The sequence below is a fragment of the Eubalaena glacialis genome, chromosome 4 (genome assembly GCF_028564815.1).
Source record: "Eubalaena glacialis isolate mEubGla1 chromosome 4, mEubGla1.1.hap2.+ XY, whole genome shotgun sequence".
NCBI lineage: Eukaryota > Metazoa > Chordata > Mammalia > Artiodactyla > Balaenidae > Eubalaena > Eubalaena glacialis.
In genome coordinates, this window is record NC_083719.1 from 186,389,679 (window position 1) to 186,400,191 (window position 10,513).

Consider the following 10,513-nt stretch of genomic DNA (forward strand, 5'->3'; position numbering starts at 1 on the left):
TCCCGGAACCCTGGATCCTACTGGAATGGAGGCCTGTTCTCATATGCTTCTCAGACCCATCTATTGGACTTGTCTCTAATCCCCACTCCAGGGTAGCCAAGGGGTCGGGGCATCCATCACCTGTTACTCAGGTCCCCAACCCGGGTTTATCCTGGAATTCTCTGGTGTACCCATCGACAAGCCACCCAGCTCGGCCCCTGCAGCTACCGTTACTGGCTTGGATGGCCCCAGGCTCCTGCGCTAGCTTCACCACAGCGCCTTCTCCACAAACAGCCAGAGGGACCACATCATTCCCCTGCTGGGAACACAAGCTGCCTCCCCCTGGTCCTCCAACACATTCATCTTCAGCCCACACACTTGGGGACCTCAGGGACTTTGCGCATGCAGTTCCCACACGCCTGGAGCCAGGCTTCCCGGGTAATTGTCCACTTGACTGCCCCTTGCCCTCCTTGGGCAGTGTCACCCTTTCATCCACTGGAAACACACCTTCCCTCCAGGGTGCCGCCCCTGTGCTATGCTCTGCTCGCAGACCCAGCTGTAAATGAACTGCTTTTGGAGGTCACCGCAGTGGGGGCAGGGGTGAGGAGGGACACAACGCAGAGGAACAAGTAACAGGCAACGACGTGCGACATGCAGGGCCTCGGAGAGAAGCAAAGCACAGCAGAGGTCCGGAATGTGGGGTGGGAGTTGCTTTGTTAGCAAAAGGAGTCAAGAGGAGATGAAGCCTTTGTCATTGGCAAAGAGGTGAAGGAAGCTCCGGAGGGGACAAGCTGTCCAGGCCTGGCACCTGCACGTGCAAAGGCCCTGGGGTTGGACTGGGCCTTCCTCTTTCACTGGAGGAGAAAGGGGTGCCATTGTGCTGTGCTGAACACAAGGCCAGGTAGTCTGGGATGGGACCCTGACCAGGCTGGTGGCAGATTGGTGGCCTGAGCATCTAGAAGAATAAGGCACAACTGTCTAAGAAAGAGCAGCTTTGGGGTTGACCAGGCATGGGGTTTCTGCAGGGGTAGTCCTGTTGTCACCCCACCCCGGGCAAGCCTTGGTGGCACTCAGAATGCGTTGTGTTCCATTATCTTTGCTGCTCATCCTAACAAGACAACCCTGACAGTGCTGCCCACGTAGGGGAAGAAAAGTGGGACATGTGCCCCGAAGCCCCTAGGCTGTGCACCCCGGAGACTCCCAAACCGGGGAAGCGATGGATAGGGAGTCTGGGCACCCCCGGACTCCAGGCTGCGGGGAGTCGTGCGCTCTGGGACCAACACCCCTTTGGTCCGCCGTCCCCGGGGATCCAGGGAAGGTCGGGGAATCGTGCCGCAGGGGCCGGGGGCGGAGATTCAGCTGCCTCGGGAGAGGGCGGCTCCGCGTGGGGAGGGGGCGCCCAGGAGCACAGGCTCCGCCCCCCGCCCCCGCCGGAAAGGACGGGGAGGCGGTGGCCGGCGCGGAGCAAGCGAGAAGCGGCGGCGAGCGCGGTGGGGGCGGCTGGCCGGGGACCCGGCAGCACCGGGCGGCACCGAGCGGGTCGGAGCGGGCTGGCCGCCAGCGCGGTCACGTGTGTGGCCCCTCCTCTCGCGCCTGCCTCCCCCGCGCGCCGAGCTCTCCATTCATAAATTCTCCGCCTGCTCCGCGGCTACCGGGCGCCGGAGCCTGCCGGGAGCGCCGTGCAGCAGCCCGCCCGCCGCCCATGGGCCGCGCGCCCCGGCGCTGAGGTAGGCGCGCGGGCCTGGGGCTGTACCGGGGCGGGCGGGGGACAGGCCGAGGCCGCACGGCCCGCCCTGCCTAGAGACCACCGGCCCTATCCCGCGAGGCGGCGAGGCCGGAGGCAGGGAGCGGAGGGGCCAGGGCCGGCGTGGGGGCCAACCTGCCGGGCTCTGCACCCCTCTTCGGCGGCCCGGAGAGGGACCCTCGCCCACGCCCTCCCTCAGCCTCAGTTTCCCCCTGAGAGATTCGGCGAGGGCCGTGGCGTTTCCGCCCCCGGGCTTAGCCCGGGGTTGAGATGTGCCCGAGGTCGGCTCTCTGCATCTCATTGCTCGCCATCCCGGTCCCCGGGGCCGGTTGGGAACGCGGGGGTGGGCGCGGTGGCGAGCCCGATCGGGAGCCGAGACCCGGCGGGACTTTAGGGTGGCCCGTGGGCAACCTCCGCCCTGGTCTCCCGTCCCCACCTGCTCCCTAGGAGTCCACCTCCCTTCCCCTTCGGCCTCCTGCCGTCTTTCCTGGTCTCCTGTCATCGTCCCTGTGCCTCTGCCCCCTCCCCCTCTAACCTGAACTCATTTCCCGACCTACATAGAGGCGCCCCCTCCCCCGAGAATGCAGGGGAGCCGCGGCCAGCCTCTGACCCGAAGTGCCGAGGACACCTGGCTTTTCCAGGACCCTCCCCTGCTATGGGCCTCAGTTTCCCCCGCTGTCGAGTAGGGTGAAAGTCCCAAAGGGTTGGGGGCGCTGGAACCTGTGCACAGGCTTTCCCTTTCCTGTGGGGAAGGGCCGCGCGCCGTGCCCACTCAGGGCTGCTGGTCGTCCTGGCCCCGGACTCGGTTTCCTGAGATTCCAGAGTGCGGCCACCGGTCCTTCCCGCCGGGAGGAGCCGCGTGTTGGGGAGAGCGGTCAGGTGCAAGGTCCAGGCAGTCCCTTCCCGAGAGCTGAGACCCTCTTTGCCTCAGTGCCCCCGGCTCCAGGCAGACGTAGAGCCCGGCCGGCTCGGGCGGGGACGGGTGCGGCGGGGGCGCGCGGCCAACCGGGCACCGGCGGGCGGCGGCGGCAGCAGCCATCTTGCCGCCCGGGGCTGGCTCCAGCCGCCCCTGCAGGAGGCCTCCCTCCCCCGCGCCCCCTCCCCTCCCCAATGCTCCCTGGCAACCCGCCCCCCCCCCCCCAGCTCGGCCTGCTCCCTCAGTCGCCATGGGAACCAGATTCTTGAGGGTTGGGAACAGATGCGCCTCCTTTGGCCTTTTCACTCCTACCGGCACTGGGCGGAGGGGGAACCTGTACCTCCAGGAGTCGTAACCTGGAGTCCCGGCGCTCAGCCCCTCCGCCCCCTCCCCGGGCTGGCCAGCCCCAGGGATGGCCCGAGTCCCCGCTATTCTGGAACCAGTCTCCTGGGGCCGAGGCGGCCCCTCCCGCTCCCATGATGGTGCAGGCAGGGCCCTTGGGGTCTGGCGGGAGTGAGTTGAAGGCCTCAGTTTGCCTATTCCTCGCAGAAGCGCTTCTCCTTTCCTGGGCAGGGCTCCCGCCCCATGCCACCTTGCCGGGTCGGCCCCACCGGCTGGGGAAGCTGTTGATACGCACGCGCCTCCCCTTTTCAAAGATGGGGATATGGAGGTCTGATCTGACCCGGGTGGGGGCTGCCTCGGGGCTCCCCCCCCACCTCTTCGTGAGTCACCGCCCTGTGTAGTCCCCTGCTCAAGCTCCCTGGAAAGCGGGAGGAGGAACAGAGGAGCTGGAGCTGAGCAGGCCCTGCCCCCCCAGGCCCCTCCTCCTAGCCTCAGAATGCAGCCCACGGCCACCATGGCCACGGCCGCCACCACCTCCGCCACAGTCGCCCTGACCACGACGTGGGACAACGCCACGGGCCGCCCCACCGTGAGTGGGGGGGGGGGGCTGGGAGGACGGGGGGCGGGGCCGCCAGAGTCCACGCCCACCGGCCCTGACCCTTGACGCTGGCCCCGCAGGGGGAGCCCGACCCCGTCCTGGACAACTACGTGCTGCTGGTGGTGGTGATGGCGCTCTTCGTTGGGGGCACCCTCGTGGTGCTGTCGGGCGCGCTGCTGCTCTGCAGGCGCTGCTGGGAAGTCCACAGGCGCGTCCACAGGTGCGCGGCCCCCAGCCCCACGCCCCGCCCCGCCCCGCAGGGGAGCTGGGACAGGTCAGCCTGAGAGCCCGCGCCGCAGGGGCGCTGGGCCTGCTTCTGAGTGACGGTGCCCACGTGTCTGCGCAGGAGCCTGGGAGAATGGGGTGGGTCCGAGGGAGTGGGCTCCCGTGAGCTCAGGATGCCCCGGTGGCCATGAGCCCTGCGGGGGACCCCGTGGGCAGCGCCCTGGGTCCTCTGGCCCACTTTGCTCTCCTGCTGCCCCTCCCCAGAGCCACAGAGGAAGCAGAGAAGACCACCACCAGCTACCTGGACAACGGCGCCCGCCCTGCCCAAGGTGTGGCGCCCTGCCAGGCCCGTCGCCGCCCGTCTGCCCCCCTCCCCCCCACCCCCGGGCCGCCTGACCATCTGTGTCTGTCTGTCTCCCCCACCAGACTGGGCGCAGCTCGAGTCCGACTCATCTCTGTTTCCTTAAGCCCACGCGTAGGTGCTCACAGGCGCGTGCTGCGTGAGTGAGTGTGTGAGCGGATGAGCGAGTGCCCTCCACGCCCCCACCCTGCCCCCGGTGGTCAGTCGGGCCCTCGGCGCTCCCTTCCCAACCCGGCCCCCCAGCCCAGCCGCCCGCCGGCGCCCGGCGCGGCCCACCCGGGGCCCACCCTCTCTTGGCTCTCCTCGCAGACCCCGAGTTCAGGGGGGAGGAGCCCGAGGGCCAGGACGCCGAGACCGAGCGCTTCCTGTCCACCAGCTCCACCGGCCGCCGGGTGTCCTTCAACGAGGCCGCCCTGTTTGAGCAGAGCCGGAAGGCGCAGGACAAGGGCCGCCGGTAAGGAGGGCCCGGTGCCGGGGTTCAGCCGGGAGGTCACCTTGCTGCCCTGTGCTGGGCTTGCGGGGCGGAGCTGGCCCCCGCCAGTGCCCGGCTGTCCCCCACTCCCGGCGGGCAGGGTGACGGTGGGGCCAGGGAGGACGCTGGGGTGTGGGCAGAGGGACCCAGCTCGCCCAAGGTGACGGGCAGGCGCGCTGGGCGCAGGTACACCCTGACCGAGGGGGACTTCCACCACCTGAAGAACGCTCGCCTCACCCACCTGCACCTGCCGCCCCTCAAGATCGTCACCATCCACGAGTGTGACTCAGGCGAGGCCAGTGCCACCGCCACACCCCACCCCACGGCCGCCCCCAAGGCCAGCCTCGCCATATTCCAGGTGAGTTGGAGGTGGCAGCTGGCCCGGAGCTCGGGGGCGGCCCACCCTCCCCCAGCAGGCACCACTTTTCCCACCCTCTGGCTGCGCCCTTCACCTCCGGGTGGGGAGTGGGGGCTGGCCGGGTCCAGCGGGTGGCGGGTCCAGCACGCACCCCCCCCACCCGTGCTCTTTGACCTGTCACTGCTTCCTCCCCACCCCGGCTCTGTCCCACAGCCCCCGGGGAAGGCCCTCACCGGCCGCTCTGTGGGCCCCAGCTCCGCCCTGCCAGGTGACCCCTACAACTCGGCTGTGGGCCCTGCCGACTTCGAGATCAGCCCCTCGGCTTCCAGTGACTCTGGGGAAGGCACCTCGGTGAGGCCCCCGCGCATGCATCCCCTGTCCCACTCCAGGACGGGGCAGCCTGTGGCCGGCCCCCTGCCTGGTCCCCGAGCTTGGGAGGAAGAGGGGCAGGTGGCACACAGGGCACATGCACGGCTGGCTCACCCGCACACAGGGCAGTCCAACAGCTGCAGAGGGTGTGGTCAGGGACCCAGCCCAGCCCAGGGGACGGGACCCGCTCTGTCCAGGGCTGGGGGAACAGAGGTGGCCAGCGCCTGGCCGAGCCCTGGGGAGCCTCTCAGGCAGGGTCTCGGGGGCAGGAGGCCCCAGCCCACCCCCAGCCCCCTATTCTTCATCTGCCTTCTATGTGAGTGCCGGGTGGCCCGGGCTGGGCTGGCACTAGGGCAGCAGGGAGGGGCTGGGGGGTCTGAGAGCATCCCTCTTCCCTCATAGTTGGACGCGGGGGCCAGGAGTGCCAAGCCTGGTGGGCCGGGGGCCGCAGCAGGGCCTGGGGAGGCGGGCCCAGTCTCTGGGGCAGGCCCCGTCCTGCAGTTCTTCACCCGCCTGAGGCGCCACGCCAGCCTGGACGGGGCCAGCCCCTACTTCAAGGTCAAGAAATGGAAGCTGGAGCCCAGCCAGCGGGCGTCCAGTCTGGACACGAGAGGTGAGCTGTGGTCCCTGGTGGGGAGCGAGGCCCAGGGGCGGCCCCAGGAGAATGTGGAACAGGTGGCTCTGCACCCTGGGAGGGGTCCCCAGCGCCCACCCCATGCTGGCCAGCATCGCCCGCTTACCAGCGGGCATCTCGCCCAAGGTCAGAGCTGGTAAGGAGGAAGAGCCAGGGCTGCACGCTGAGCCCCGGTAAAACCAGGGGTAGTCAGGCTAGAGCGGGTATCAGTGAGCGTCACCTACGAGGCACTGCATGGTGTGTTTCTGGCTCTGTGGTCAGTGTGTCTGCTGCAGTGGCATGAAAGCAGCCCTAGACGGTGTGTAAAAGAGTACAGCTTTGGCCAATAAAACTTTATTTACAACTACAGGTGGTGGGCCTTTGATCCTGCAGACCCCTGGTCATGGGGCCCTGGATACAGGGCTTCCAAACCTCAACCCAAGGACCGTGCATGTGTGTCTTGGGGGGGAGGTGGCACCAACAGCTACAACCATCCCTGCTCATGGGAGCTCAGCGGGGCCAGGCCGCTGGGGTGCCTGCTGCCCTGTGGAGGTGGCGGGTCCCACTGCCAGGAAAGGAGGGGCGAAGGGACGAGCAGTGTTGGAGGCCAGGGAAGGTGCGTGGCCAGTGACAGTGACAGTCCCCTTGTTGGGGCCCGGCTCCAGCTGCTGTGGGGTGGGGGGAGGGGTGAGTTCTGGCTGAAGTGCTTCTGGCCGGGGAGGGGAGCGGAGGGGATGGCTTGTCCCACTGCCCCATTGGGAGCCCAGACAGAGCCTGTGATTCGGGAGGTGATTATAGGCAAATGCAGGCACAGAAGCGCCCAGAACCTGTTTGCTGGGTGATTGTCATCCCCACCCCTGAGGCTTTCCCACTGAGGCCTCCCTTGTGGGAGGGTCCTGGCCCTGGGCCGGCAGGGCTGGAGCTGGCAGGAGAGGGCGTCACCTCTCCCTCACTCTCCCCCACCGTCGGCCTTCTTCGGCACTCTAGCTGGGCTGTGTCTGTTACCTGGTGTCCAGGACAAGGCTGTGCTCTGGCCACACCTGCCTGCCAGGGCCACTCAGGCCAAGGCTGCCGCCTTGGCACCTCCAGTCCCGCCCGCCCTGGCTGCCGGGCTTTCGGTCCTGGCCTTTCTGCCCTGGGCGCCTTGGTTTCCCCACCTGCACGGCCGGGTACATGCTCACCTGGTCCAGGCTGGCTCTGTTGGCTCAGGGGTCAGGGGGCGGGGCCTGGGGTGGGAGGGGCCCAGGCAGGCTGCTGTACCTTCCTCTGCACAGGCTCCCCCAAGCGACACCACTTCCAGCGGCAGCGGGCAGCCAGCGAGAGCATGGAGCAGGAGGAGGGGGACGCCCCCCACGTGGACTTCATCCAGTACATCGCCAGCGCTGGCGACACTGTGGCCTTCCCGAGCCCCCGCCCCTTTCTGGCCAGCCCCACCAGCCCCGCCAGCCCGCCCCCCACTCTCGGCAGGTATTTTTCAGTAGATAGAGGTGCTAGGGGTGGGCCCCTGCCCCACCCCATCCCCCATAGGTGGCCCAGGGAGCGCTCTCCCCGCCCTTCGGACAGGCGGTCGTGTCCCTCTGGCTCCACCGTCCTTCCCGGAGGCTGCCTCGCTGGGGCCACCTCTCCAGCACGGACCGGAGGAGGGAAGCAGGGGGAGACTGGGTAAGGGTAGAGGGGCGGGCGGGGCCTCCAAGACAGAATGCCTGCTCAAGCAGGGCCGCTGTGGGTATGTGCCCGCGTGGGTATCGCTGCTTCCTGGTGGAGTCTGAAGGGCTCCGCTGTGGCCCCAGGGTCCCTCTCGCCTGTCCATGCTCCTGAGGGCTGGATGGCCGCTACTCAGAAACTGTTGTGACCACTTCTGCCAGCGGTACCCCCTCCCCCAGCCCAAGGACAACTCTGCTGAAGCTCTGGGCCCACGTCAGTGGGATGGGGAACTGGATCCCGGGAGCAGGGCTCCCAACTCTTGGGCATTTCCTGGTCTGGGTAGTTAACACTTTCTTTGTGTGTATCTTACTCCTGGCTACTTGTCAGTCTATGGTGGGGAGCTGAGGCGACACCCAGGCGTAGGGGCTGAGCTGGACTCTGCTTGGTCCAGTCCATCCCCAGCCACCCCTTGGTACACGAAGCTCTTAGTCGAAGAAGGCCATCTCCCGAGAAGAGCCTTCACTCTTTCTGGGCGAGGGGCCAACCTCCTGCAGTGGCAGCAGATGCTCTGGTCACATTTTGTAAGAGGCCCTGGTTGAACGGCAGGCGCCAGGACGGCTCCGGGTTTACCCGAAAAGCATCCAGTGCAGAGTGAACAGGCAGCATGCAAATACATCATCTTCCACAGGGCCTGGCCAACCCTAGAGGGTTCCCACCCGTGCCCACCCTCCCGGACCCAGAGGCAGGGTGGCCGGGGAGGGGGTGCGGGGGGCCTGGGCTGCCTCCTGACGGCTGTGGCCTGGTTTGCAGGCTAGAGGCAGCCGAGGAGGTGGGCGCCGCGGGAGGAGCGAGCCCCGAGTTCCCCCCGGAGTGCGGCGTCAGCGCGGGGCCTGAGCAGCAGCAAGACTCAGATGGTGAGCGAGACGCGGGGCCAGAGCAGGCCCAGACCATCTACCGCGACATCTGGAGCCTGCGCGCCTCGCTCGAGCTGCACGCGGCCACCGCCTCAGACCACAGCAGCAGCGGCAACGACCGCGACTCGGTGCGCAGCGGCGACAGCTCGGGCTCCGGGGGCGCCGCACCCGCCTTCCCGCCGCCCTCGCCGCCGCCCACACCACGGACAGCGGACGGCGAGGCGGGCGGGCCGCGCAAGCTGCTGCAGATGGACAGCGGCTACGCCAGCATCGAGGGCCGCGGCGCGGGCGACGACGGGCCCCCCAGCGCGCCTGAGAAGCGCTCCTCCTTCACGAGCGCGGGACGCGAGGCCACCGTGGGCTGCAGCTTCGAGGGTCCCGCGCCCGAGGCACCCGCCCGGCCCGGCAGCCCGCGCGCCTGGCCTCGCCGCGCCCCTCGCCGCGACTACAGCATCGACGAGAAGACAGACGCGCTGTTCCACGAGTTCCTGCGCCACGACCCGCACTTCGACGACGCCCCTCCCGCCGCAGCGCGCCACCGCGCGCGCGCGCACCCGCACCCCCACACGCGCAAGCAGTGGCAGCAGCGCGGCCGGCAGCACAGCGACCCAGGCGCGCGTGCCGCACCCTCCGCCCCACCCGCAGCCCAGCCCGGCGCCCCCCGCCCCGCGCGTGCGCCCCTGCGCCGCGGAGACAGCGTCGACTGCCCGCCCGACGGCCGCGCGGGCGACGACCCGGCCGCGCCTCCCATCCCCGTCATCGAGGAGGAACCCGGCGGCGGCTGCCCTGGCTCCGGCCTGTGCGCCGGGCCCCCGGGCGCGCTGCTGGACAAGCTGGCGACCAGCCTCGACGACAGGCTCTTCCCGCCGCGCCTGGCCCAGCCCATCGCCGCGGCCGCTGTGCTGGCCGCGGCCGTGCCCACGTCCCCCGACCACAGCCCGGTCTAAGCCTGCGCCCCGCGCCCACCTCGTCAGCTTATTCGGCACCGGCGGGGCCTCGGCGCCGGACGCACCTGGGGCACGACGCTCTGGCGCGCCTGCGCTGGGACCGCGGGCCTCGAGCACGCGCGCAGTGCCCCAGGCACCCTGCGCCAGCCCGAAGTGCGCACGCACACAGTCCCCTCCGGGCACTTCACCGGGTCGACAAAGAGTGTGGCGGATTCTCATCTTCGGGGTCCCGAGGACCACATTCAACTTCCCTTGGCCCCAGACAGCGGCCTCGGGCTAGTGACCGGGGCCGCCGTGCGCGCCGCGCCTCCGGCACGACGCAACGGGAAGCGCATGTGTAGGGCTTGCATCCTGGAGGGGCAATGAGAGCCGACTGCGCGAGACGCATGCGCAGAGCGCCCCTCCCAACACCAATCGAGCCTCGAGACGCGTCCGGTTAGCACGCGCCGGAGTTCGCGCTAAGGCGCACGCGCAGGGACCCAGGGACGCCGAGGCTCCGCGAAGAGAGGGCGCGCGGGCCCGGGCTGTGAGGTTAGCTCGAGGCCGTGGCCTCCAAGCCCCCGAAGCCGTTTACCTCACCGCGGCGAGTGCTCGCGGCAGTTCGCGCCCCCTCCGAGCAATAACCGTACCCGCCGCCGCCGCCGCCGCCGCCACCGCCCCCAGCCCTGTACACGCCCCCCAGTCCCCTCCTTCCCGGTGTCTGCACCCTGAACCCGCTCTCCGCATGTTGAGCGGGCCGCACTTCCCGTAACCGCACCGTCCAAAGAGCCGCCAGGACTCACCAGTGTTTGAGACACAAAACCCAAACGGTCAAGGTTTCAAGTTTCCCAAGCTTTATTTATTGCCAAAAGATGGGGCAGCCCTCGCCAGCGGCCGAGTCGCCCTGCCCCGCCCCTCGAAGCTTCGTGCAGTCTGTGTACCATCCAGTGATGGAGTTTGTGTTCTGTTTTCTGATTGATTATAAATATTTACTGCATACTCTTGCTTGCTCTGGGTTTTCTCTGGGGACCCAGGAGTACAGAGGCCTTAGG

At 68.6% G+C, this 10,513-nt stretch overlaps 1 protein-coding gene across 4 annotated transcripts; it reads left to right on the plus strand.

Moving 5' to 3' along the window:
- Positions 1 to 1,477: 1,477 nt before the first annotated feature.
- On the plus strand, positions 1,478 to 10,460 carry CBARP (CACN subunit beta associated regulatory protein). Of its 4 annotated transcripts, none has more exons than XM_061190879.1 (11): positions 1,478 to 1,706; positions 3,457 to 3,570; positions 3,660 to 3,799; positions 4,069 to 4,133; positions 4,475 to 4,619; positions 4,824 to 4,995; positions 5,209 to 5,346; positions 5,767 to 5,977; positions 6,348 to 6,593; positions 7,252 to 7,444; positions 8,432 to 10,460. In XM_061190879.1, exons 2-11 carry the CDS (start codon positions 3,478 to 3,480, stop codon positions 9,480 to 9,482), a joined length of 2,454 nt encoding a protein of 817 aa, XP_061046862.1. In that variant the 5' UTR covers positions 1,478 to 1,706; positions 3,457 to 3,477; the 3' UTR covers positions 9,483 to 10,460. The 4 variants fall into 4 exon arrangements, with proteins under 4 accessions (XP_061046862.1, XP_061046864.1, XP_061046865.1 ...); XM_061190881.1 differs by having other exon boundaries at positions 4,900 to 4,995; positions 5,250 to 5,346; XM_061190882.1 differs by lacking the exon at positions 6,348 to 6,593.
- The last annotated feature ends 53 nt before the right edge of the window (positions 10,461 to 10,513 follow it).

Coding starts and splice junctions, on each gene's coding strand:
- CBARP (XM_061190879.1), top strand. CDS start 3,478: ATGCAGCCCACGGCCACCATGGCCACGGCCGCCACCACCTCCGCCACA. Junction 3,800..4,068: donor GTCCACAGGCGCGTCCACAG/GTGCGCGGCCCC, acceptor GCCCCTCCCCAG/AGCCACAGAGGAAGCAGAGA. Junction 6,594..7,251: donor AGTGTTGGAGGCCAGGGAAG/GTGCGTGGCCAG, acceptor TCCTCTGCACAG/GCTCCCCCAAGCGACACCAC.